This window comes from Catharus ustulatus, chromosome 27 (assembly GCF_009819885.2).
Source record: "Catharus ustulatus isolate bCatUst1 chromosome 27, bCatUst1.pri.v2, whole genome shotgun sequence".
NCBI classification, from domain to species: Eukaryota; Metazoa; Chordata; class Aves; order Passeriformes; family Turdidae; genus Catharus; species Catharus ustulatus.
In genome coordinates, this window is record NC_046247.1 from 3,884,002 (window position 1) to 3,910,229 (window position 26,228).

At 55.3% G+C, this 26,228-nt stretch overlaps 3 protein-coding genes across 5 annotated transcripts in view; 2 read left to right on the forward strand and 1 right to left on the reverse strand.

Moving 5' to 3' along the window:
- Window positions 1-48: 48 nt before the first annotated feature.
- CIAO1 (cytosolic iron-sulfur assembly component 1) lies at window positions 49-4,374 on the forward strand. The gene is made up of 7 exons (XM_033081207.1): window positions 49-224; window positions 487-635; window positions 860-971; window positions 1,229-1,320; window positions 1,504-1,693; window positions 2,162-2,240; window positions 2,879-4,374. Exons 1-7 carry the CDS (start codon window positions 86-88, stop codon window positions 3,120-3,122), a joined length of 1,005 nt encoding a protein of 334 aa, XP_032937098.1. The 5' UTR covers window positions 49-85; the 3' UTR covers window positions 3,123-4,374.
- On the forward strand, window positions 3,127-4,374 carry LOC117007814 (leucine-rich repeat extensin-like protein 5). The gene is made up of 2 exons (XM_033081208.2): window positions 3,127-3,959; window positions 3,999-4,374. Exons 1-2 carry the CDS (start codon window positions 3,371-3,373, stop codon window positions 4,358-4,360), a joined length of 951 nt encoding a protein of 316 aa, XP_032937099.1. The 5' UTR covers window positions 3,127-3,370; the 3' UTR covers window positions 4,361-4,374.
- A 571-nt stretch (window positions 4,375-4,945) lies between these two features.
- SNRNP200 (small nuclear ribonucleoprotein U5 subunit 200) overlaps window positions 4,946-26,228 on the reverse strand; it is a 52,099-nt gene continuing 30,816 nt past the window's right edge. The window contains exons 23-45 of one of the 3 annotated variants that reach the window (XM_033081204.1): window positions 25,371-25,451; window positions 24,696-24,779; window positions 23,596-23,702; window positions 23,374-23,492; window positions 22,082-22,236; window positions 20,533-20,722; window positions 19,705-19,878; window positions 18,866-19,026; window positions 17,746-17,973; window positions 16,618-16,809; window positions 15,441-15,619; window positions 14,707-14,858; window positions 13,791-13,899; window positions 12,881-12,989; window positions 12,244-12,433; window positions 11,195-11,359; window positions 10,610-10,731; window positions 9,597-9,740; window positions 8,593-8,769; window positions 7,690-7,850; window positions 6,684-6,765; window positions 6,108-6,200; window positions 4,946-5,142 (exon numbers count right to left, since the gene is read on the reverse strand). In XM_033081204.1, the coding sequence (XP_032937095.1) occupies window positions 4,999-5,142; window positions 6,108-6,200; window positions 6,684-6,765; window positions 7,690-7,850; window positions 8,593-8,769; window positions 9,597-9,740; window positions 10,610-10,731; window positions 11,195-11,359; window positions 12,244-12,433; window positions 12,881-12,989; window positions 13,791-13,899; window positions 14,707-14,858; window positions 15,441-15,619; window positions 16,618-16,809; window positions 17,746-17,973; window positions 18,866-19,026; window positions 19,705-19,878; window positions 20,533-20,722; window positions 22,082-22,236; window positions 23,374-23,492; window positions 23,596-23,702; window positions 24,696-24,779; window positions 25,371-25,451 (3,318 nt within the window). In that variant the 3' untranslated portion in view covers window positions 4,946-4,998. Of the gene's footprint in view, window positions 5,143-6,107; window positions 6,201-6,683; window positions 6,766-7,689; window positions 7,851-8,592; window positions 8,770-8,837; window positions 8,916-9,005; window positions 9,084-9,596; window positions 9,741-10,609; window positions 10,732-11,194; window positions 11,360-12,243; window positions 12,434-12,880; window positions 12,990-13,790; window positions 13,900-14,706; window positions 14,859-15,440; window positions 15,620-16,617; window positions 16,810-17,745; window positions 17,974-18,865; window positions 19,027-19,704; window positions 19,879-20,532; window positions 20,723-22,081; window positions 22,237-23,373; window positions 23,493-23,595; window positions 23,703-24,695; window positions 24,780-25,370; window positions 25,452-26,228 lie in introns of those variants that run through there. The other 2 variants (XM_033081206.1, XM_033081205.1) reach the window with 2 other exon arrangements.

The following is a 26,228-nucleotide window of genomic DNA, read 5'->3' on the forward strand; positions in this document are numbered from 1 at the left end:
TGTTCCGCTTCCGGTTTCTGTTCAGCTTCCGGTTCTGTTCCGCTTCCGGCCGTGCTCCGGTTCCGCTTCCGGTGCGGGTGCCGCCATGCCCGAGGCGCTGTCGCTGCTGTGCCGGGTGTCCGCGCACCCCGAGTCCCGCTGCTGGGCCCTGGCCTGGAGCCCCAGCGGGACCCTGCTGGCGTCCTGCGGCGGGGACCGCACCGTGCGGATCTGGGGCCGGGACGGTGAGCGGGGAACCGGGACCGAACCGCGTGTGGGGAACCGGGACCGAGCCGGGAATGGGTGTGGGGAACCGGGACCGAACCGCGTGTGGGGGTCCGGAGGGTCCGGGGCTGGGACCGGACAGTGCGCGGGACCAGGGTGGACACGGGATTGGGACCTGACCTGTGTCCATCCCTGTCTCCATCCCGTATCCATCTCTGTTCCATGTCTCTGTCCCTCTGTCCCCCTGATGTCCCCTCTGTGTCCCCCCCGTGTCCGTGGCAGGCCCGGGCTGGTCGTGCCGGGCGGTTCTGGCCGATGGGCACCAGCGCACCGTGCGCAGGGTGGCCTGGTCGCCCTGCGGCCACTACCTGGCCTCGGCCAGCTTCGATGGCACCACCTGCGTCTGGAAACGCCAGGAGAACGACTTCGAGGTGGGACCCCTGCCCTCTGCCACTGGGGCCACCACCGGGACACCCCTGGGCCACCTGGGACCCACCTGTGCCACCCCCAGAGCCATCCGGGGTCCCCTTTGTCCCCAGCCCCCCAAACTCTGCCTGACTCCCTGACCCTCCCCATTCCCCTCCCCATCACCCCTCGGCAGATTGTGGGGTGTCCCCAGCCCTGCTGTGTCCCCAGCCCTGCTGTGTCCCCACAGGTGGTGGCCACGCTGGAGGGCCACGAGAACGAGGTGAAGTCGGTGGCCTGGGCACCCTCGGGGTCACTGCTGGCCACCTGCAGCCGGGACAAGAGCGTCTGGGTCTGGGAGGGTGAGCGGGGCCGGGGGGAGGGAACCCCCTGATCCCACTGATCCCACCAGAGACCCCCTGATCCCACTGACCCCCATGGACACCCCCTGACCCCACTGACCCCTGACCCCAATGACCCTTGACTCCTGACCCTGCTGTCCCTGTCCCCACTGTCCCCTGTCCCCACTGTCCCCTGTCCCTGCTGTCCCTGTCCCCACTGACCCTGTCCCCTGTCCCTGACCCCTGTCCCTGACCCTGTCCCCTGTCCGTGTGCGCAGTGGACGATGAGGAGCAGGAGTTCGAGTGTGTCAGTGTGCTCAGCGCCCACACACAGGACGTCAAACACGTGGTGTGGCACCCCAGCCAGGAGGTGAGGGGACACAGGGGACACCTGGGGACAGGGGGACAACCAAGGGACACCTGGGGACACACACAGGACACCCAAACTCCCAAAGGGACCCCCAGGGACCCCCAGACTCCCCGCAGGTCCCATTCCCATGCCCTGCTCAGCCCCATGTCCCGCCTGTGTCACTCCTGTGTCCCCTGTCCCCAGCTGCTGGCCAGCGCCAGCTACGATGACACGGTGCGCCTGTACCGCGAGGACGATGACGACTGGGTGTGCTGTGCCACCCTGGAGGGTCACACGTCCACAGTGTGGGCAGTGGCCTGGGAGCGCTCCGGCCAGCGCCTCGTGTCCTGCAGCGATGACCGCACCCTGCGCGTGTGGGAGCGCTCCGAGAGCGGTGAGGGACAGGGACAGGGTGGGGACAGGGATGGGGACAGGGGACTCGTGTCCTGCAGCAGTGACCGCACCCTGCGCGTGTGGGAGCGCTCTGAGAGCGGTGAGGGACAGGGACAGGGTGGGGACAGGGATGGGGACAGGGACAGGGCACTCGTGTCCTGCAGCGATGACCGCACCCTGCGCGTGTGGGAGCGCTCTGAGCCTGGCCAGGGACACGGTGAGGGACAGGGAATGGGGACAAACAGAGGGGGAAGGGGACAGGGACAGAGGGAAGGGACAGGGTGAAAAAAGGGGAGAGGGAAAGGGAAAGGAGAAGGAAAAGTGGAAGAGGAAGAAAAGGAGGGAGAGAAGCAGAGGGAGGAAAAGGGGAAAAAGGAAGGGTGGAGAGAAGGAGAGAGGGAAAAGGGAGGGAAGGGAGAGGGAGAGGAGAGGGAAGTGCCCTGATGTCCCCACTGTCCCCTGTCCCCAGGCAGTGGCACAGAACACAGCTGGAAATGTGTGTGCACCCTGTCCGGGTACCACGGGCGCAGCATCTACGACGTGGCCTGGTGAGTGTGGGGACAGCAGGGACATTGGGACGTTGGGGACACCTCACTGAGGCCCTGTGACCCCCCGGGTGCCACCTCCCTGGGACCCTGTCCCATCCTGTCCCCTCCCTGTCCCCTTTGTCCACTCCATGATGCTCCGTGCTACCTCTCGGGTGTCACCTCCGTGGGACCCTGTCTGCTCCCTGACCCCCCTGTCCCCCAGCTGTGCCCACAGATGCCACCTGTCCCCTCCCTGTCCCCTGACCCCTCCAGGTGTCCCCTGGCCCCTTCCTGTCCCCCCAGGTGTCCCAGGTGTCCCCTATCCTCCCTGACTACTGTCCCTGTCCCCAGGTGTCCCCTGACCCCTGGCTGTTCCCTGGCTGTCCCCTGTCCCCTCTGTCCCCCTGAGTGCTGTCCCTGTCCCCAGGTGTCCCCTCTGTCCCCCTGACCCCCGTCCCTGTCCCTTTTGTCCCTTCTGTCTCCCCTGACTCCTGTCCCCTGGCTGTCCCTAGGTGTCCCCTCTGTCCCCTGACCCCTGTCCCAGGTGTCCCCTCTGCCCCCTTGACCCTTGTCCTGTCCCCAGGTGTCCCCTCTGTCCCCTGACCCCTGTCCCTGTCCCCAGGTGTCCCCTCTGTCCCCTGACCCCGTCCTGTCCCCAGGTGCCACCTGACGGGCGCGGTGGCCACGGCGTGCGGTGACGACGCCGTGCGGGTGTTTGAGGAGGTGGCTGCGGTGGCCCCGGGTGACGCGGTGACGTTCAGCCTGGCCGCCCACGTGCCCCGGGCGCACGCCCAGGACGCCAACGGGGTGGCCTGGCACCCGCGGGAGCCGGGGCTGCTGGCGTCCTGCGGGGACGACGGGGACATCGCCTTCTGGCACTACCAGCGCCCCGAGGGGCTCTGAGGGCACCGCCCGGCCTGGGGGTCCAGCACAGCCTGGGGGCTCCAGAGAGCTGGGGGCTCTGCGAGCCTCCTGTGGCTGCCAGGAACCTGCTGGGGCTATCAGGACAACTTGGGGGCCTCTGGGAGCCTCCTGTGGCTACCAGGAGAGCCTGGGGGCTCCATCACAGCTTGGGGGCTTCTGGGAGCCTCCTGGGGCTGCCAGGAACCTCCTGTGGCTACCAGGACAACCTGGGGGCTTTGGGGAGTCTCATGTGGCTACCAGCACAGCTTGGGGGACTCCAGGATCCTCTTGGGGCTACCAGGAACCTCCTGTGGCTACCAAGAGCCTCCTGGGGCTGCCAGGAACCTGCTGGGGCTACCAGGAGAGCCTGGGGGCTCCAGCACAGCTCAGGGTCTCTGGGAGTCTCCTGGGGCTACCAGGAACCTGCTGTGGCTACCAGCACAGCTCAGGGGCCTCTGGGAACCTCCTGTGGCTACCAGCACAGCCTGGGAGCCTTCAGCATGGCCCAGGGACCTCCAGGAACCTCCTGTGGCTACCAGAACCATCCAACATCCTCCAGGACAGTCCAGAAACTTCTTGTGGCTACCAGGGTCACGCCCTGGCCTCCAGGACACTCTGGGGGCCACCAGGAGCCACCCATGACCTCCATGACATTTCAGTGTCCCCAGGACATCTTCACATCCCTCAGGACCTTCCCAAGTCCTCCAGGACCCCCAAGTTCTCCAGAACTTTCCCAGTGGCCCCCAGGACCTTCTCAAGTCCTCCAGGACCCTCCCAATGTCCCCTTCACATCCTCCAGGACCTTTCCAAGTCCTCCAAGACCTTCCCAGTGTCCCCCACGTTCTCCAGGCCCTTCCAGTGTCCCCCAGTGTCCCCTTCACATCCTCCAGGACCCTCCCACTGTCCTGCAGGATCCCCCAAGGTGTCCAGAACTTTCCCAGTGGCCCCGAGGACCTTCCCAAGTTCTCCAGGACATTTCAGTGTCCCCCAGGATCGTCCCAAATTCTCCAGGACCCTCCCAGTGTCCCCCAGGTCCCCTTCACATCTTCCAGGACCTTCCCAAGTCCTCCAAGACCCTCCCAGTGTCCCCCAGAACCCCCCAGTGTCTCCAGGACCTTTTCAAGTTCTCCAGAACTTTCCCAGTGTCCCCCAGGTTCTCCAGACCCTCCCAGTGTCCCCTTGTCCCTCCCCAGTTGGGTTTGGGATCCCTGTGGGATGTCCTGGCCCAAAGCCAATAAACCCAAAAACATTTCCTGGGAGTTTGGGCTCTGGGGGTTTGGGATCCAGGGCTCAGGGATTTGGGATCGTGGCCAAGTCAGATCCTGAAGTTTATTCCAACCTAAAAAAAACTCTGTACAAAACATTCAAACCCTAAACAGGGACAAGGGGAGGGGATTTGGGGGCAGTGATGGGATTTTGAGGGATTTTTCTGGGATTTTATAGGACTTTACAGTGTTTGGGTGGGGTTTTTTCATGGGATTTTTCTGGGACTCTGGGAAATTTTTTTTATGGGATTTTGATGGGACACTACTGTATTTGGGTAGGGTTTGTTTTTCCATTGCAGGGATTTTGCTGGAATTTTTATGGCATACTTAAGGGATTTTTTGGGGGGATAGTTTGGGATTCTATGGGGTCTGATTCTGCTGGGATTTTAATGGGATCTTTATGGGATTTTTGTGGGACTTCACAGCATTTGGGTGGCTTTTTGCATTTTTTATGGGATATTTTGGGGTTTTCCTGGGATATTTTGGTGGGGTTTTGCTGGGACATTTTGGGATTGCTGGGATATTTTGGGATTTTGATGGGACATTTTGGGATTTTGCTGGGGTATTTTGGGTTTTTGCTGGGATATTTTGGGATTCAGTGGGTGTGGCTCTCAGTCAGAGTCAGAGTCACTCTCGGCCTCCTTGACGTCCACGCTGAACTTGTACTCCTGGTCACAGCCCATGTAGGCGTCGCTCATGAAGAACAGCGTGTAGTGCTGCGTGCCCGCCGCCGGCGCCACGAAATCCAGCTTCACCTGGGGACACGGGGACACACGGGGACACAGGGGGTCACAGGGGTCAGCCAGCCTGTACCATCTGCCCTTGGTGTCACCTCAGTGTCACTCCCCTGATGTCACCTGTGTGTTACCCCCCAGTGTCACTCACAGTGTGTCCCCTGTGTCACCCCAGTGTCACCCTCAGTGTCACTCCAGTGTCCCCCCAGTGTCCTCATAGTGTCCCAGTGTCACCCCCAGTGTCACTCACAGTATGTCCCCTGTGTCACCTCAGTGTCCTCAGTGCGACCCAGTGTCACTTGCAGTGTGTCCCCTGTGTCACCCCAGTGTCCTCAGCCACCCCCAGTGTCACTCCAGTGTCCTCAGTATGTCCCAGTGTCACCCCCATCACCCCGTGTCCTCACAGTGTCCCAGTGTCACCCCCAGTGTCACAGTGTGTCACCTGTGTCACCCCAGTGTCCTCAGACACCCCAGTGTCACTCCAGTGTCCTCAGTGTGACCCAGTGTCCCCCCAGTGTCACCCACATCACCCCCCGGGTCCTCACAGTGTCCCAGTGTCACCCCCAGTGTCACCTCAGTGTGACCCAGTGTCACCCCAGTGTCCTCAGCCACCCCTAGTGTCACTACAGTGTCCTCAGTGTGTCCCAGTGTCACCCACATCACCCCCTGTGTCCTCACAGTGTCCCAGTGTCACCCTCGGTGTCCCCCATTGTCACCCCCAGTGTCACTCACAGTGTGACCCCTGTGTCACCCCAGTGTCCTCAGCCACCCCCATTGTCACTTGCAGTGTGTCCCCTGTGTCACCCCAGTGTCCTCACAGTGTCCCCCCAGTGTCACCCACATCACCCCCTGTGTTCTCACGGTGTCCCAGTGTCACCCCCAGTGTCACTCACAGTGTGACCCCCCCTGTGTTCCCAGTGTCCCCTCAGTGTTCCCCCATGTCCCTGCAGTGTCACTCAGTGTGGCCCCCCGGTGTCCCCTCTCACCTTGGCCTTCTGCTGCAGTGTCAGGCGTTTGATGGAGATCAGGCTGTTGGACTTGGAGTCCCCGATCACCACCCACCAGCCCTCCTCTCGCTTCTGTGGGGACACAGGGACATGGGGACATCAGGGACACTGCCACCTCAGTGCCACCCACCCTCTGTCACCCAGCCCACTGAGACACTCTCAGAGCTGGGGACAGAGACTCAGACTTGGGGACAGTTCTGTCCCATCCAGCCATCAATCCCATGGATCCTGACCCCACTGATCCCAGAGATCCCCTGGATCCTGTTGATCCCAATCCCATTAATTCCATGGATCCCACTGACCCCATTCCCATGGATTCCATGGATCCCACTGATCCTGATCCCATTGATCTCGTCCCCATGGATTCCATGGATCCCACTGACCTCACTCCCATGGATCCCATGGATCCCACTGACCTCACTCCCATGGATCCCATGGATCCCACTGCTCCTGACCCCACTGATCCCAGAGATCCCCTGGATCCCATTGATCCCAATCCCATGGATTCCATGGATCCCACTGCTCCTGACCCCACTGACCCCCAGCCCCCTTTACCTGTGGGAACAGGGGGGCAATCACCGGCCCCGTGACCTCCTCCTCCCGCTCCAGCTGCACCAGCACCACCACGGGGCCACCGCTGGGGACAGAGCAGGATCAGAGCTGTGGGATCACATCCCAACCCTGATCCCATCCCAACCCCATCCCAACTCCAATCCTGATCCCAAACCCCATCCCAATCCCACCCCAAACCCACCCCAGCACCACCACGGGGCCACAGAGTGGGATCAGCAGCTGTGGGATCACATCCCAACCCCATCCTGATCCCAATCCCATCCTCACACTGATGATGATGATACAATCCCAGTGACCCCAGTCCCATCCCAATGGCTCCAATCCCATTCCAATGATCCCAGTCCCATCCCAATGACCCCAATGGCCCCAATCCCATCCCAATGACCTCAATCCCATCCCAATTATCTCAATTCCAATGACCCCAATGCAATCCCAATGACCCCAATCCAAATGATCCCCATGATCCCAATTCCATCCCAGTCACTCCAATCCCATCCCAATGGCCCCAGTCCCATCCCAATGATCCCAATGACCCCAATGGCTCCAATCTCATCCCAATTACCTCAATCCCAACGATTCCCATGATCTCAATCCCATCCCAATGGCCCCAATGATCCCAATGATCTGAATCCCATCCCAATGGCCCCAATCCCATCCCAATGACCACCCCAATCCCATCCCAATTATTCCAATGGCCCCAATCCTATCCCAATGACCCCAATCCCATCCCCATGACCCTAATCCCAATGATCCCCATGATCCCAATCCCATCCCAATGGCCCCAATCCCATCCCAATGATCCCAATGGCCCCAATCTCATCCCAGTGATCCCAATCCCATCCCCAACGACCCCAATCTCATCCCAATGATCCCAATGGCCCCAATCCAATCCCAATGATCCCAGTCCCATCCCAATAGCCCCAATCCCATCCCACTGATCCCAATCCCAATGATCCCAATGACCCCAGTGACCCAGCCCCAGTCTCACCTGCGGATGCTGTCCCTGTCCCCCACCTCGTAGGACAGCTCGATGTTGGGGTAGCGGTTGCAGAAGCGCGCCACGTCGGCGATCTGCGCCTCGGGCAGCTGCAGCAGCGCCGTGCGCTCCTCGTCCTCCATCTCCATGATGTCAAACACGCTCTCCACGCCCTGCAACCAACAATGCCGGGAGTTCTGGGAATTCCCACCTCCAAACACCCCCAGGAATCCCGGGAATTTTCACCTCCAACCACCCCCAGGAATCCTGGGAATTCCCACCTCCAACCACCCCCAGGAATCCTGGGAATTCCCACCTCCAACCACCCCCAGGAATCCTGGGAATTCCCACCTCCAACCACCCCCAGGAATCCTGGGAATTCCCACCTCCAACCACCCCCAGGAATTCTGGGCATTCCCACCTCCAACCACCCCCAACAATTCTGGGAATTTGGGAATTCCCACCTCCAACCACCCCCAGGAATTCTGGGAATTCCCACCCTCAATCACTCCCAGGAATTCTGGAAATTCCAGGAATTCCCACCTCCACTCACCCCCAGGAAACCCCAGCCCCACACCTTAAAAGGCCGATTCACCCCCAAACCGACTCATCCCAGTTCTGCTGTCCCCAAATGGATTTGATGATTTCAGATTTAGGAAATCGCTAAAACCCGCGGGAATTCCGAAATCCCAACTCAGAAATCCTAAAACTCCAATTGTGGCTTTTCCCAAAAATCTGAGCATGAGATTCCCGAGCCCTGGGTGTCCCTGGATGTCCTCAAGGTGTCCCTGGGTGTCCCCAAGGTATCCCTACGTGTCCCCTGGGTGTCCCTGTGTGTCCTCTCAATGTTCCCTGGGTGTCCCCAAGGTGTCCCTGGGTGTCCCCTGTGTGTCCCTGGGTGTCCCCAGGCCGTACCTTGTCCGTGCAGCGTTTGATGTGCTCGGAGGTGAAGTGGGGCAGCTGCTTCAGGTACGAGTCCTTGGACCACATGGCCTGAGTGACCATCTGGGCCAGCTCCATGGCGGCCAGAGCTGGGCTCAGCCACCCATTGCTGGACAGCACATCCACACAGGCCTGGATCAGCCGGATGGCCTGGACAGGGACAACAGGGATGGTCAGTGACACAGACAGGGATGGTCAGTGATGGTCAGTGACACAGGGATGGACAGGGATGGTCAGTGACACAGCCACTCATTGCTGGACAGCACATCCACACAGGCCTGGATCAGCCGGATGGCCTGGACAGGGACAACAGGGATGGTCAGTGACATGGACAGGGATGGTCAGTGATGGTCAGTGACATGGACAGGGATGGTCAGTGACACAGACAGGGACAGGGATGGTCAGTGACACACGCAGCCATTGCTGGACAGCACATCCACACAGGCCTGGATCAGCCGGATGGCCTGGACAGGGACAACAGGGATGGTCAGGGACATGGACAGGGACAGGGATGGTCAATGATGGTCAGTGACACAGGAATGGTCAGTGATGGTGGGGACCACATGGGATGGACCCAGGCTGGAGCAGTTCCTGCAGAGCTGACCCCATGGAAGGATGACCCCATGGAGCAATCCCTGCAGAACTGACCCCATAGGATGGGATCCCCATAGAACTGATCCCATGGGATAGAATCCCCACAGAACTGACCCCATGGGATGGAACCCCAGGAGAAGCTCCCCACCCCACTTCCCTTGGCCATAAACCCCACCCAGCCCCTGTGCTGCCTGCCCAGCCCCAGCAGGTTTGGGGTTCAGTCCCACCCAGCCCCAGCAGGGTTTGGGCTCAGTCCCACCCAGCCCCAGCAGGGTTTGGGTTCAGTCCCACCCAGCCCCAGCAGGGTTTGGGTTCAGTCCCACCAGCCCCAGCAGGGTTTGGGTCAGTCCCACCCAGCCCCAGCAGGTTTGGGTCGGTCCCACCTTGCTGAGGATCTCCTCGGTGTCGGACTGCAGCTCGGCGCTCAGCTGCATGCGCGACAGGTGCGCCTGCAGCAGCAGGTTGGTCTTGACGTGGGGGTCGTTGAATTTGGGGTTGGTCAGTTTGTGGGGCACCTTCTGGGACAGCTGTGAGGGGAGGGGAAACCCTTCAGTGATCAAGTCCCAAATCGGGGGTGGAGCCCCAGAACCAGGAGGGACAGATGTTTGGGGATTATGGAATGAACAGGGTTGGGGTTGTTGAGGGTTTATCCCATCCCAGTCCCATTGATGCCATCAATCCCATTCCATCCCATCATCCCCACTGATCCCTTCCCATCCCATCCCATCCCATCATCCCCACTGAACCCTTCCCATTCCATCCCATTCCATTGATCCCACTGCTCCTTTTGATCCCATCCCCAAAATCCCATTGACCCCAATCCCAGAAATGCCATCTGATCCCATCAATCCCATTCCATCCCATCATTCCCACTGATCCAAATAATCCCATGGATGCCATCAATCCCACCTGATCCCATGGATCCCACCCCAATCCCAGACCTGGCACACCAGGTTGTCCTTGTGGTGCCGGATGAGAATGTTCCGCTTGATCCCATCCCATACATCCCATCCATCCCATCCCACAGATCCCATCCCACAGACCCCATGGATCCCATAGAGCCCCTGACCTGTCGCAGCAGGTTGTCCTCATGGTGCTGGATGGGCATGTTCCCATGGATCCCACCCATTGATGTCATGGATCCCATTAATCCCATCCCATTGATCCCATCCCATGGATCCTACAGATCCCATCCCATTGATCCCATGGATCCCATTACCTGTCACAACAGGTTGTCCTTGTAGTGCCAGATGGGGATGTTCCCATGGAAGCCATGGATCCCATCCCATGGATCCCATTGTTCCCACAGATCCCACAGATCCCATGGATCCCATTGTTCCCACAGATCCCATGGATCCCATACATCCCATCCCACAGATCCCAGGGATCCCCATACCTGTCTCAACAGGTTGTCCTCGTGGTGCCGGATGGGGATGTTCTCGTACTCGGCGGCGTTGGAGATGATCTCCAGCAGCCCCCGCACCTTGGTCTTGGCATTGAGGGACATGCTGAACAGTTCTGGGGGAAAACACAAAAAAACTGAGAATTTTGGGCAGAAAGACACAAAAATTGGGAATTTTGGGAGAAACACACAAAAATCAGGAATTTGAGGAGAAAAACCAAACCCAAGAATTTTCTGGAGGGAAAAAAATCAACAAAACCAGACTTTTTTTGAGGGGAAAACACCCAAACCCAGGGATATTTTTGGGAAAACACCCCAAAATTAGGATTTTTTTGGGGGTGTAAAACCTGATTTTTGGGGGAAAACATCCAAACCCAGAGGATATTTTCTGGGGGGAAATCCCCAAACCCAGCAATTTTTTGGGTGGGAAATCCCCAAACCCAGGGATTTTTGTAGGGAAAACCCCTCAGGGCAGGGATATTTTTGGGGGGAACCCCGAAAGCAGGGTTTTGGTGGAAGAACCCTCCAGAGCAGGGTTTGGCACACCCCAGGGCAGGGTTTTGGTGTGTTTTGGCACACCTATGGTGGTGTAGTTGATGTAGTAGTAGGCGGCGATCATGCCCAGGTTGAGCGGCGCCACGTCCATCTCGTCCTCGATGCTGATGCACTTGGACTGCTCCAGGTCACTGAGGGTCTGCTCCACCAGCTCCGACAGGTGATCCGACAGGTGCCGGTGGGACACGCCTAGGACAGACAGACAGGGATGGGGTGGGACACGCCTGGATGGACACACGGACAGGGATGGGGTGGGACACGCCTGGATGGACACACGGACAGGGATCAGGGTGGGAGAGTGGGGGGAAGGGGTAAGGGATGGGAATGATGTTATTGGGATGGGATAAGGGGGTAATGGGGTAATGGGATAATGGGGTAATGGGATAATGGGATAATGGGGTAATGGGATAATGGGGTAATGGGATTGGGATAGGATGCAATGGGATGGGATGATGGGATAATGGGGGGATGGGATAATGGGATATTGGGGTAGTGGGATAAGGGGAAAATGGGGTGAGGGTGTAAGGGGATAGTGGGATAATGGGGTAAGGGGGTATTGGGGTAATGGGATGGGATAAGATGGTATAATGGGGTAATGGGGTACAGGAGTAATGGGATAATGGGATGGGATGGGGTGGGATGCAATGGGATGGTATGATGGGATAATGGGGTAATGGGATGATGGGATAGTGGAGTAATAGGATGGGATAATGGGGTAACGGGGTAAGTGGGTAAGGGGGTAATGGGATAATGGCATTGGGATGGGAATTAAGTTATTGGGATGGGATGGAGTGGGATGGGAATGATGTTATTGGGATGGGGTGGGGTGGATGGGAATGATGGGACTGGGATTTGATGGGGTGGAAAGCAATGGGATAATGGGATGGGGTAATGGGACAGTGCAATAATGGGATAACGGGATAGTGCAATAATGGGATAATGGGACAGGACTCAATGGGATGGGATGGAATGGGACAGGCCAGGCTTGGCAGCACCGTTACCACACCAGAACGCCCCCAAGGGCCGTTCCCAGGCCTCAGGACTCCCTCCTGCAGCACAGACCCCGTTCCCACCTTGCAGGTTGTAGTAGTTGGGGTTCTGGGTCATCCTGCGGTACAGGAAGGTCCAGGTCAGGTAGTCCACGGCATCCTGCTTGTTCTCAATGGTCTTGGTGACGATTTCGGCGTTGAAGTGGTCGTGCATGCAGTGGTCCAGGTGTGACTCCACCGGCAGCGGCTCGTACAGGAACTTCTTGAAGAAATCCTGCAGCAGGACAGGCAGGAAAAGGGAAAGAATTCAAGAATTCATCCCAAAAATGCTGTGGGAGTGCCCAGTGTGGTGCTCTGGGAGGGTTTGGATTGTCCCCATGGTGATCCCAACCCTTAGTGAGGGTCTGGATCCCATCCCATCCCATCCCATCCACTGATACCATGGATCCCATCCCATCCCATCGATCCCATGGATCCCATCCCATCGATCCTGCTGCTCCCATCCATTCCATCCCCTCCAACCCATCTCATTGATTCCATTCCACCCATTGATCCCATCCATCCACCCCATCCTGTCCCATCCCACTGTTCCTATGGAACCCATCCCATCCCATCCCATCCCATCCCATCCCATCCCATCCCCACGTGAGGCTCCTCCACCATCCAGAGGAGGCCGATATCTGGGCTGCAATCCCAGGAAGGTCCCTGGATCCGTGCCCACCTTCTTGGAGCCCTGGCACATGATGACGCAGCGCCCCTCGTCGTCCTGCAGCGGGCGGTTGGCGTGCCCGACCATCTGCAGCACGTCGTAGATGGGGTAATCCACGTACCTGCCACGGGCACGGGGTCAGCACTGGGAGGGACCCTGACCCCAACCCCAATACCAATCCTGACCCCAACCCCAATACCAATCCTGACCTCAACACCAACCCCAATCCTAACCTCAACAGCAATACCAATCCCAACCCTAATCCTGACCCAACCCCAATACCAATCCTAACCTCAACACCAACCCCAATCCCAACCTCAACACCAATCCTAATCCCAACACCAACCCTAATCCCGACCCAACCCCAATCCCAACCCCAACCATCCTAGCCCACCTGAGATCCCAATCCCATCCCAATCCTATCCATCCTATCCCACTTGGGAACCCAATCCCCATCCCCATCCAATCCCATCTCATGGATCCCACTGATTACACTGTGCACATTGATCCCATCCCATCTCATCCATCCCATGTGGGATCCCAATCTCAATCCAGTCCCATCCCATCCATCCCATCCTTTCTCACTGATCCCTGCTGTGATCCCTTTGATTCCATCCCAATCCCATCCCAGTCTCAACCTCAATCTCAAACTCACCTCAATCTCAAACTCACCTCAATCTCAAACTCACCTCAATCTCAACCTCAACCTCAACTCAAACGCAACTCAATCTCAAACTCAACTCAATCTCAAACGCAACTCAACCTCAAACGCAACCTCAAACTCAACCTCAATCCCATCCCATCCAACCCCAATCTGAATCTGAATCCAATCCCACCTCACCCCACCCCATCTCATCCCACTCTCAATCTCACTCCCAATCCCAATTCCACCCCAGCCCCAGTGGGATGGGTTGTGGCTCACGCGTGGATCTTGCCGTTGTAGTACTGCGTGTCCATGATGATCACCAGGTGGGCCGAGATATTCATGCCCCAGCAGAGGCTGCGCGAGGCCACCATCACCTGCACAGCTCCTGGGGACAGGGAGGGCACCTGGGCTCAGGTGGGGGGACAGAGACCCTGGCACTCGGGCAGGGGGATGGGGAACATCCCAGAATTTTTAGGGGGTGGGAGGTGGAGATTCATGGAGTGATGTGGGTTGGGAGAGGTTCCAGTGCCACTCCAGCCGTGGGCCGGGACACTTTGCTGTCCCAGGGTGCCCCTGCCTGGCCTTGGACACTCCCAGGGATCCAGGAGCAGCCACAGCTCCTCTGGGAATTCCATCCCAGCCCCTCACACCCTCATTCCTTCCCAAAGTCTCATCTAAACACATGGAGTGCATGTGGAACCCTGGAATGGTTTGGGGTGGAGGGACCATCCAGTCCCACCATGGGTCCCACACTTTCCACTGTCCCAGGTGGCTCCAGCCTGGCCTTGGACATTCCCAGGGATCCCAGCTGCTCTGGGAATTCCATCCCAGCCCCTCCCCACCCTCATTCTTATCCAAAATCCCACCCCAATCTCCCCTTTCCCAGTGGGAAACCATTCCCTGTGTCCTGTCCCTCCATCCCTTGTCCCCAGTCCCTCTCCAGCTCTTCAGGCCCTGAAAGGGGCTCCAGGTGTCTCCAGGGAAGTCACACAGAGCTTGGACAAGGTGTCATCCCAAATCCAGCACTCTGGACAGTGCTGGGCTTCAGGAATGGCATTTCCAGGTGCTGTTCCCATCCCATCCCAATCCCATCCCATAGATCCCATCCCAATCCTAGTCCCATCCCAATCCCAACCCATCCCATTCACCCCAATTCCATCTATCCTGTCCCACCCCAGCCCGCGGGTCTCACCGGAGCTGAAGAGCTGCTCCACCACACGCCGCTCCATGGCCGTGAGCCCCTCGTGCAGGTACCCAACGCCGTTCACCAGCGTCTCCTTCAGTGTGGGGTCACTCAGCTTTTCCAGGTACGGCACCAGGTCCTTCTCAGCACAGTGCAGGAACCTGGCCGGAGAGCCGGGAATCATTCTGGCTGGGAAGGGCCTTTGGGATCTCCGTCCCATCCCATCCCATCCCATCCCACCCCATCCCAATCCCACTCCATGATCCTCCTGTTCTCCAGGCCAAGTCCCCTCAGCTCCCTCAGAAATTCCCCATCTCCACCTCCAACCCCATATCCATCCCTGGACCCTCTCCAGCCCCATATTCCATCCCTGGACACTCTCCAACCCCAAACCCCATCCCTGGATGTTCTCCAACCCCAAACCCCATTCCTGGACACTCTCCAACCCCAAACCCCATCCCTGGACACTCTCCAACCCCAAACCCCATCCCTGGACCCTCTCCAGCCCCATATCCCATCCCTGGACCCTCTCCAGCCCCATATCCCATCCCTGGACCCTCTCCAGCCCCATATCCCATCCCTGGACCCTCTCCAGCCCCATATCCCATCCCTGGACCCTCTCCAGCCCCATATCCCATCCCTGGACCCTCTCCAACCCCATATCCTATCCCTGGACCCTCTCCAGCCCCAAAACCCACCCCCTGGACCCTCTCCAACCCCAGCCCACCCCGTGGTGTCCCCACCTGTGGCGCTGGACGTCGGAGGCGCACGTGGTCAGGATGTTGATGGCCGTGAGCCGTGTCTGTTTGCGGGAGGGGACGAAGACCAGGACGGGTTTTTTGGGCGAGTGCTTCATGATGGCGTGGTACACGGGCTTGGCCATGGACAGCAGCCGTGTCTGCGTGTGGCTGATGTTGAAACCCTGCCAAAAATCCCAAATCCAGCTGAATCCCAAAGGATTCCCTGCCAAACTGGCAGGAAATGCTGGAAAATTCGCTCAAATCTGGTTTAAAAATGGTAACAATTGATCCTTGCATTGGTGATCAATGGCCAACCCCAATCTCAATCCTATCCCACCCATCCAAAACCCAAACCCAATGAGCCCAAGGGATTTTACCAAAAATTCATTAGACAACAATTACCAATTATCCCAGAGGATAATTACCAAGGATTAATTAAACAAGAGCTACCAACAACCCCAATGGATTATTATCAAGGATTAATTGAACAAGAGTTACCAATGATCCCAAAGGATAATTACCAAGGATTAATTACACAAGCATTACCAATGATCCCAAAGGATAATTACCAAGGATTAATTACACAAGAGTTACCAATGATCCCAAAGGATAATTACCAAGGATTAATTACAGAACCGTTACCAGTGATCCCAAAGGATAATTACCAAGGATTAAATTAACAACAGTTAGCAACGATGCCAAGGAATTATGACCAAGGATTAATTAGGCAAGAATTAAGAAGAATTACTAATGATCCCAAAGGATTATGGTCAAGAATTAATCAGCCAAGAGTTCCCAACGACCCCAAGAGATTTTCCCAAGGATTAATCAGGCAAGAGTCCCCAATGATCCCAAGGGATTATGGCCAGGAATTAATCAGTCAAGAGTTTCCAACAATCAATCACACAAGAGTTCCCAATGATCCCAAGGGATTTTCCCAAGGATTAATCACACAAGAGTTCCCAATGAACCCAAGGGATTATGGCCAAGAATTAATTAAATGAGAGCTCCCAATGATCCCAAGGGATTTTCCCAAGGATTAATCAGACAAGACTTCCCAATCATCCCAGGGGATTATGGCCAGGACTTAATTAAATGAGAGTTCCCAACGATCCCAAGGGATTATTATCAAGGATTGAGCAGTCAAGGGATCCCAAAGGATCATTTCCAGAGTCCCCACCTGGATGTGCAGCTCCAGGGGCACGGGGCGCACGTTGGGGTGGAAGTTGAAGGTGGCGGTGGCGCTGCAGCCCAGCCAGTGCGCCACGTCCTTGGCGTTGGACAGCGACGAGCTGAGCGCCACGATGCGGATCGGCCGCTCGATCTGCGACGAGATGTAGCGCATGCGCGAGCAGATCACCTCCAGCACGGGCTGTGGGGGGAAAATGGGAACAAGAATGGCATCAGGAATGGGATTGGGATGGGATCTGTGAGCAGATGAGCTCCAGCACGGGCTGTGGGGGAAAAATGGGATCAGGAATGGGATCTGTGAGCAGATCACCTCCAGCACGGGCTTTGGGGTGAAAATGGGATCAGGAATAGGACTGGGATGGGATTGGGAATGGGATCTGTGAGCAGATCACCTTCAGCATGGGTTGTGGGGGAAAAGAGATCAGGAATGGGACTGGGATGGGATTGGGAATGGGATCTGTGAGCAGATCACCTCCAGCACGGGCTGTGGGGGAAATGGGATCAGGAATGGGATCAGGAATGGGATCTGGATAGAAGATCCCATGGAAACCTCTCCTGAGCTGCCCAAGGACATGGATGGAGCAGGACCAGGAGCGGGACCAGGAAGGGGATCAGGAGCTGGATCAGAAGTGGGACCAGGAGTGGTATCAGGAACAGGATCACAAATGGGATTAGGAGTGGGATCAAGAACGGGATCGGGAACAGAACCAAGACCAGGATTAAGAGCAGGATCAGGATTAGAAATTGGATCAGGAGCAGGATTAGGCCTGTTCCTGCCTGAGATCCATCCAGGACACTTCATGGAAACCCCTCCTGACCTTCCCAAGGCATTAACATATCCCATCCCATGAATCCCATCCCATCCCATGGATCCCATTCCATCCCATCAATGCCATGAATCCCATCCCATCTCATGGATCCCATCCCATCCCATCCCATGGATCCCATCAATGCCATGAATCCCATCCCATCCCATGGATCCCATCCCATGAATCCCATCCATCCCATGGATCCCATCCCACTGGAGCAATTCCCATCAGGACAACCTTCTCCAAACCCACTTGCAATCCCCTTGGGGATGTCCCACCCCACCCCACAACACCACCAGGGCTCTCACCCCGTTCTCGCCCCCGATCAGGTGCACTTCATCCACAATGAACAGGTTGACGTTCTGCACGTTCTTGCGCTGCTTCCAGCGGCGGGACAGGATGTCCCACTTTTCTGGGGTGCTGATGATGATGTTCCCCTTCCCCAGCAGCTTCAGGTCCGTGCTGGTCTCCCCTGTGAGCAGCACCACCTTCTTGTTGAGGCGCTCCTGGAATTTCTCATACCAGTCCATGAAAACCTGCGCCGGGAAAATGGGGATTGGCCTCGGATTGGGGAGGATCCCAACTGATTTATCCGGAATTCAAACAGGAGCAGTGGTGTGATCCCCAAAATGGGAGAGATTCCCACCAAATTCCTCTCAAAATGGGGCAATTCCCACCAAATTCCTCTCAAAATGGGCCAATTCCAACCAAATTCCCCTCACATTGGGGCAATTCCCACCAAATTCCTCCCAAATTGGGGCAATTCCCACCAAATTCAGGCAATTCCCACCAAATTCCCCTCAAAGTGGGATCATTTCCACCAAACTCCCTAGAAATTGGGACAATTCCCACCAAACTCCCTAGAAACTCGGACAATTCCCGCCAAATTCCCTAGAAATTGGGACAATTCCAACCAAACTCTAGAAATTGGGACAATTCCCACCAAACTCCCTAGAAACTGGGACAATTCCAACCAAATTCCCTAGCAATTGAGACAATTGCAATCAAACTCCCTAGAAATTGAGACAATTCCCACCAAATTCCCTAAAAGTTGGGACAATTCCCACCAAACTCCCTAGAAATTGGGACAATTCCAACCAAACTCTAGAAAGTGGGACAATTCCAACCAAACTCTAGAAATCGGGACAATTCCAACCAAATTCCCTAGAAGTTGGGACAATTCCCACCAAATTCCCTAGAAACTGGGACAATTCCAACCAAACTCTAGAAATTGGGACAATTCCCACCAAACTCCCATTCCCCTCAAACTGGAACAATTCCCTGTAAATCCCCCCGAACCCGCACGTTTCCCTCGGAATTCCCTCCGGCCCGTGCGCAGCTGCGGCGGGATGCGCTCACCCCGAGGTTCTCCCAAAAAATGGAGGCTGGAGGTGGAATTGTCCCCCCCAGGGAGCTGCTGGGGCTCACCTGCTCAGCCAGGGCCTCCATGGGGGTGATGTAGACGCAGCGGCCCTCGGAGTTCTGCAGCAGCATCCTGAGGATGGCGAATTCCGCGCAGATCGTCTTCCCGCTGCCCGTGGGCGCGCCCACGAAAACGTTGTCGTCGCTGTTGTACACCGTGTTGAACACTGGAAATGGGAGAATTCCAGTGGGTTTAGGGGAAAAAAAATGGGAATGGGGTAGGGAGACATGGTCTGGATTGTCCTGAGAAAGAGGAGCTCCAGGAAAGGGAATTTAGGGAATTTCAGGTTGGAATTTATAGAGGAAAATGCTGTTAAAGAAGCTGAAAATTCCCAGTTTCAGTGAGAATTCCCTGTGGGTTTCTGGTAAAAGTCCAGGAATGGGATGGGAAACATGGCCTGGATTCAAGGCTGAGCAAAAGGATCTCCAGGAAAGGGGATTAAAAACAGATTTCTAAACTCTGGGATGGGATAAACCACAGATCCCAAAACTCTGGGACAGGATAAACCACAGATCCCAAAACTCTGGGACAGGATAAACCACAAATCCCAAAACTCTGGGAATGGGGGATAAACCACAGTTTATCTGGGATGGGATAAACCACAGATTCCAAAACTCTGGGGGCAGGGAATAAACCACGGATCCCAAAACTCTGGGATGGGACAATCCACAGATTTCTGTGATGGGATAAACCACAGATCCCAACTCCCAGAAGTCCAGGTGGGATAAGAAGAAGGATCATCCCCAACTTCCACGAGCATCAGAAACTCCAAAGCCCTCAGGGCTCTGGATCCCCCACTCCCCACAACCAAAGCCCAGCAGATCCAGGCAGGATGGACACCCACCTTGTGTCTGGATGGGGTTGAAGAAGGGGAACTTGTCCTGGTAGAGGCTCTCGAAGGCGCTGTTGCGCAGCGCCGACACCGGCAGCGGCTGCAGGTCCAGCAGCTCGGTGGGAGGAGGGTATTTCTCCGGCAGGATCAGGTGCCGGAAGGACACGGGGAGCTGAGTCTCACAGGCTGGCCAGGGGAGAGAATTTTGGGATTTTAGAGGGTTTAGATTCATGGGGGTGAGGCACAGGTTGGAAGGAGGGAAAGGGGATGGAAAATGGATTCCGAAGGTTTGGGAGAGGGGATAAACCTGGAATGGCAAAGCTCTGGGAGATAAAAAACAGATCCCAAAGGTTTGGGAGGGGGGATAAACCTGGAATGCCAAAGCTCTGGGAGAAGGGATAAAAAACTCATCCCAAAGGTTTGGGAGAGGGGATAAAAAATACAAGATAGAAGGGGTACTCAAAGAGGCATAAAACCTGGAATAAAGCCCATAAAAATAGGAATAAACCCCAGGAAAACCAGGAATAAAACACAGGAAAAGGGGCACACAGAGAACTAGCAAACCCAGAATAAATCCCATGAAAAAATAGGAATAAATCTCCAGAAAAGGGGTACTCACAGCGCCATAAAACCCGGAATAAATCCCAGCAAAACCCAGGAATAAACTCCAGGAAAAGCCAGGAATAAGCCCCTGGAAAAGGGGCACTCAGCCATCAAACCCAGAATAAACTCCATAAAAAATAGGAATAAACCCCAGAAAAAGGGGAACCCACAGAACCATAAAACCTGGAATAAATCCCACAAAAAATAGTAATAAATCTCCAGAAAAGGGGCACTCACAGAGCCAGCGGTCAGACACCACCCTGATGAAATACTGAGGGGGCAGGGGCTCGAAGACAGGCACAAAAAATGTCACCAGGTGCTCATCCTGGGCATATTTGGCCTTGAGCAGGAAATATTCATGGTGCAGGATCACCTCGCTGTCCACATCCTCCACCAGGATCCAGAAGGCCTCAGAGGAGCCATGAACCTGGAATAAAAAAGGGGAAACTCTCAATTCCCTGTCCCAGCCCTCACAATTTCAAGTGTTCTGGCCCCAAAATGGCTCCTTTTTGTCAAAGGGTTGTGTTTTCTCTCATGGTTTTTACAGCTGAACCTCAGATTTTCTGGTTTTCCCCACAATCAGGGCATTTTCCCCTCATGATTCTCACACCCCAACCCCATAAATCCCATTTCCCTCCCCCCAACCAGGACAACTTCCCTCATGATTTTCAAAATCCAGTCCCAGAAATCCCATCTTTCCCCTAGTCAGTGAATTTTCCCTCATGATTCCCACCCCCAAGCCCCAAAATTCCCCGTTTCCACTCATGATTCCTACTCCCACCCCAAAATTCCCCATTTTCCCTCACGATCCCCACATCCCAACCCCATAAATCAAATTTCCCCCCCCCCAACCAGGGCATTTTCCTCTCACAATTTTTACAATCCACAGATCTCCCCATTTTCCCTCATGATTCTCACCCATATCCCCCAATTTCCCATTTCCCCTCACAATTCCCACCCCTCACATCCTCATATCCCATTTCCCCCTCACAATTCCCATCCCCATTTCCCCATGTTTCCCCTCACAATTCCCACCTCCACTTCTCCATATTCCCCTTTTCCCCTCACAATTCCCACCCCATATCCCATTTTCCCTCACAACTCCTCACCCCTGTTTCCCCCCACAATTCCCACCCCCCACCCCCATATTCTGTTTCCCCTTACAATACCCACCCCATGTCCCCTCACAATTCCCACCCCCATATCCCCATGTTTCCCATCACAATTCCCACTCCCACTTCACCCCACAATTCCCACCCCCATATCCCATTTCCCCTCACAATTCCCATTCCCAAATTCCCCATTTCCCCTCAGAACTCCTCACCCCCTTTCCCCTCATAATTCCCACTCCCCATATCCCATATCCCCTCACAACTCCCACCTCCACATCCCCATATCCCCATTTCCCTCACAATTCCCATCCTCTGTCCCCATATCCCATTTCCCCTCACAATTCCCACCCCCATTTCCCCTCACAATTCCCACCCCACATCCTCATATCCCATTTTCCCTGACAATTCCCACCCCATATCCCATTTCCCCTCACAACTCCCACCTCCACATCCCCATATCCCCGTTTCCCTCACAGTTCCCATCCTCTGTCCCCATATCCCATTTCCCCTCACAATTCCCACCCCACATCCCCATTTCCCCTCACAACTCCCACCTCCACATCCCCACGTTTCCCCTCACAATTCCCACCCCACATCCCCATGTTTCCCCTCACAACTCCCACATCTCCATATTCCCCACTTCCCCTCACAATCCCCCTTGGCTCTGCTCCCACCTTCTCGTCCCACTGGAAGTCGGGCGCGATGGTGAGCTCCACCTTGAGCGTGGAGCGCGTGATGGGCTGCAGGTGCACGGACAGCTCCAGCTTGGGGAACAGGTGCACGTACTTGTGGATGGTCTTACCCATCTTGGGCATCCGGATCAGCTCCCCTGGGGAAGAGGGGAGGGAGGGAAGGGTCAGGGCAGGGCCCTGAATTCCCCCATTGCTGAGGGGAAATGCTGGATTCCCCCACTGCTGAGGGAAATTCCCCCATTTCAGAGTGGAATTCCTCCATTTCTGAGAGGAAATCCAAGAATTCCCCAACTTTCTGAGGGAAATCCCCCACTTCTGAGAGGAAATCCTGAATTCCCCCATTTCTGAGGGGAAATCCAAGAATTCCCCCATTGCTGAGGGGAAATCCTGAATTCCCCCATTTCTTAGGGGAAATCTTGAATTCCCCCATTGTTGAGGGAAATTTCCTCAATTTCTGAGTGAAATTATCCCATTTCTGAGAGGAAATCCAAGAATTCCCCAATTTCTGAGTGAAATTCCCCCATTTCTCAGGGAAAATCCTGGAGAAATTCCCCAATTTCTGAGTGAAATTCCCTCATTTCTGAGAGGAAATCCAAGAATTCCCCAATTTCTGAGGGAAATTATCCCATTTCTGAGAGGAAATCCTGGAGGAATTCCCCCATTTCTGAGGGAAAATCCTGGAGAAATTCCCCCATTACTGAGTGAAATTTCCCCATTTCTGAGAGGAAATCTTGAATTCCCCAATTTCTGAGGGAAATTCCCCCATTTCTGAGGGAAATTCCCCCATTTCTGAGAGGAAATCCAAGAATTCCCCAATTTCTGAGGGAAATTCCTCCATTTCTGAAGGGAAATCCAAGAATTCCCCAATTTCTGAGGGAAATCCTCCCATTTCTGAGGGAAAATCCTGAAGGAATTCCCCCATTTCTGAGAGAAATTCTCCCATTTCTGAGGGGAAATCCTGAATTCCCCCACTGCTGAGTGAAATTCCCCCATTTCTGAGGGGAAACCCAGGAGAAATTCCCCCATTTGTCAGAGAAAACCCAGGATAAATTTTCCCATTTCTGAGGGAAAATCCAGGAGAAATTTTCCCATTTCTGAGGGGATATCCTGGATTTGGGGGATTTTAACCTGGATTTGGGGCATTTAACCAGCACTTGGGGGATTTTGGCCAGGATTTGGAGGGGATTTTAACCCAGATTCTGGACATTTTCCCGTGCCACGATCCCAAGTCCCTCCCCATCCCAGATCTGGGGGATTTTGCCCCGTTTCAGCACCGATCTCGTTGTGGTTGAGGTCGTAGAGGCGCTCGAAGGGGAAATTCTTCTTCTCGATCTTCTTCACCACCTCCTCGGGCAGCTTCTTGAACTGGCGCAGGGGACACATGGACTGCCACCTGTGGGGACAGCCAGGGGCTCAGGGGACACATGGACTGCCACCAGGGGCTCAGGGGACACCAGGATCTCAAGGATTTGGGAACTGTGTGGCTCAGGACTCACATGCGCTTGTCGATCATCTTGCAGAGGTTGAGGGTCTTGTCGGTGAGCTGGGCCCAGCCGCGGTTCAGCACGATCTCAAAGATGGCTCTCATCAGCCTCCCCGCCGACTGCAGCCATGGGAAATGTCCTGGGGTCACATCCCAACCATTCCCAAATTCCCATCCCACCCCTGGGCCAGCCTGGAGGGGTTTGGGGTGGGAAGGAGCCAAAATCCCAACCGGTGTCACCCCAGCAGTGACAGTCACAGCAGGGTGAGCTCAGCCTTGAGCATTTCCAGGGATCCCTGCTCCTCTGGGAATTCCATCCCAAAATCCCACCTAAATCTCCATATGGTATCCTGGATGGATTTAGGGTGGGAGAGATCTTAAATCCCATCCCATTCCCACTTTTCCAGAGATTCAGGTGGCTCCAACCTGGCCTGGGACAGTCACAGATTCTCTGGGAATTCCTCAGAGGGAGGAATTCCTTCCCAAAATCCCACCTAAATCTCCACTTGCAATCCTGGAATGGTTTGGGGTGGAAGGGACCCCAACATTCCCCCAGTCCCACCATGGGTCCCACTTTCCACAACCTGGCTGTGGACACTCCCAGGGATCCCAGATGTTTTGGGAATTCCATCCCAGCCCCTCCCCACCCCAAAAGGAGGAATTCCTTCCCAAAATCCCATCTAAACCTGCACATGGAATCCCAGAGTGATTTGGGTTTGGAGACACCTTCAATCCCATCCCATTCCCACCCCCTAAATCTCCCACTGTCCCAGGTGGCTCCATCTTTCCTTTTCAAGCATGGAATGATAATTCAAGATTTTCCACTTCTCCAAGAGGAGCAGCTGTTGGTTCCCAGACTCCCAAATTCCCAGATTTCCAGGCTCTGCTGCCATTTTCCCACATGAGACACAAACTGGGAGTTCCCATTCCCACACAGGGCTTCCCAACACTCCCAGTTCTGATTCCCAGTGGGAAATTTTTACCCAAAACCTCAATTTTTGAGGTGGGAATGGCCATGTCTCCACCAAATGGAGCAGCCGTTGATTCCCAGTTTTTCAAATCCAGCCTTTGTGGGCCAATCCCACTGGGAATTGCAGGGGAATTCCAGCTCACCTGGGTGACGTAGACCATGTCAGCCATGAGGGCAAATCCCTCCAGCTTCAGCTGTGAGATGAAGGCCTGGAGCAGGACATTGATCTGGGAATGGTGACAGAAAAGGTCTCAGGGAATATCCCAGGAAACCACCTTTTCCTGGTGTCCAATTTCCCAGGAAAGCTGCTTTCCTCATTCCAAATTCCCAAGAAATCTGCTTTTCTTTGCCCCTAATTTCCCAGGAAAGCTGCTTTTCCTGGCTCCTAATTCCCAAGGAAACCTCACTTTCCTGGTTCCCAATTTCCCAGGAAAGTTACTTTTCTTGATGCCCGATTTCCCCAAAAAGCTGCTTTTCATGGTGCCAAATTTCCCAGAAAAGTTGCTTTCCCTGTTTCCAAATTTCCTATGAAATCTGCTTTTCCTGATACCAAATTTCCCCAAAAAGCTGCTTTTCTGGTTCCAAATTTCCCAGAAAAGTTGCTTTTCCTAGTTCCCAATTTCCCTGGAAAGTTGCTTTTCCTAGTTCCCAATTTCCCTGGAAATCTGCCATTCCTGCCTCCCAATTCCCTTCTCCCACCTCCCTTTTCCAGCCTCCCACCAATCCCCCAGATCTCTCTGAGCTTCCCAGTCCCATCCAGGACATCCCAGAGAGAGAAGGGAGCAGAATTCCCTCTGGGAGTTCCTGGCAGGGCTCACCTTGGCACTGGGCTCCTCAATGCTCTCCTTCACCGGGATAGGGACTCGTTCCAGAAGCTTCTGCAGCTCCAGCTTCTCCTCCTGGGGGAAAACAGAGATGGAGAGTGGGATGATCCCTCTGGAATGGCTCTGCAGCACCCACAAATTCCAGGTTTTCCTCATTTTTCCCAACCTCTCTCCAAGAATTTATGGAGCTGGGAAAGGGTCTGGGGTCTCTCCAAGCAAAAGTTCCCCCCAGGAGAGCTGAATCCATGACTGGGGTGGAGGGAATTCCAACTCCTGAAGGAACTAAACCCGCCCGTTCCAGATACCCGGGAGGAAAGGCAGCTTTGGATGCACATCCTGAATTTAAGGATCCACATCCTGAAAATTTATGGATGCACAGCCTGAAATTTTATGGATTTTATTGGGAGCTTGATGTCGGAGCTGGGTGTTGGTCTTGGGTGTGGGTGCTGGTTTTTGTTTGGTGTTGGGTGTCGAACATTGGGTGTTATTGAGTGTTGGACATTGCCAGTTGTGGGTGTTGGGTGTTTGGTTGGTGGATGTTGTGTTGGGTGTCGGTTTTTGGTTGGTATTGGGTGCTGCTGAGTGTTGGTTTGTAGTTGTTGTTGATGTTGGCTGTTGGTTATTGGGTGTTGAGTGATGGATGTTGGGTGATGTTGGGCATTGGATGCTGTCTGTTGGGTGTCGCCAGCGATGGCGGTTGGGAGTTGGGTGTCCTTAGGTGATGGGTGTTGAGTGTTGTTGGGTGATGGGTGTTGAGTGTTGGCTGTTGGGCATTGTTGGGTGTTGAGTGATGCCTGTTGGGTGATGTTGGGCGTCGGGTGCTGTCCGTTGGGTGTCGCCGGCAATGGCTGT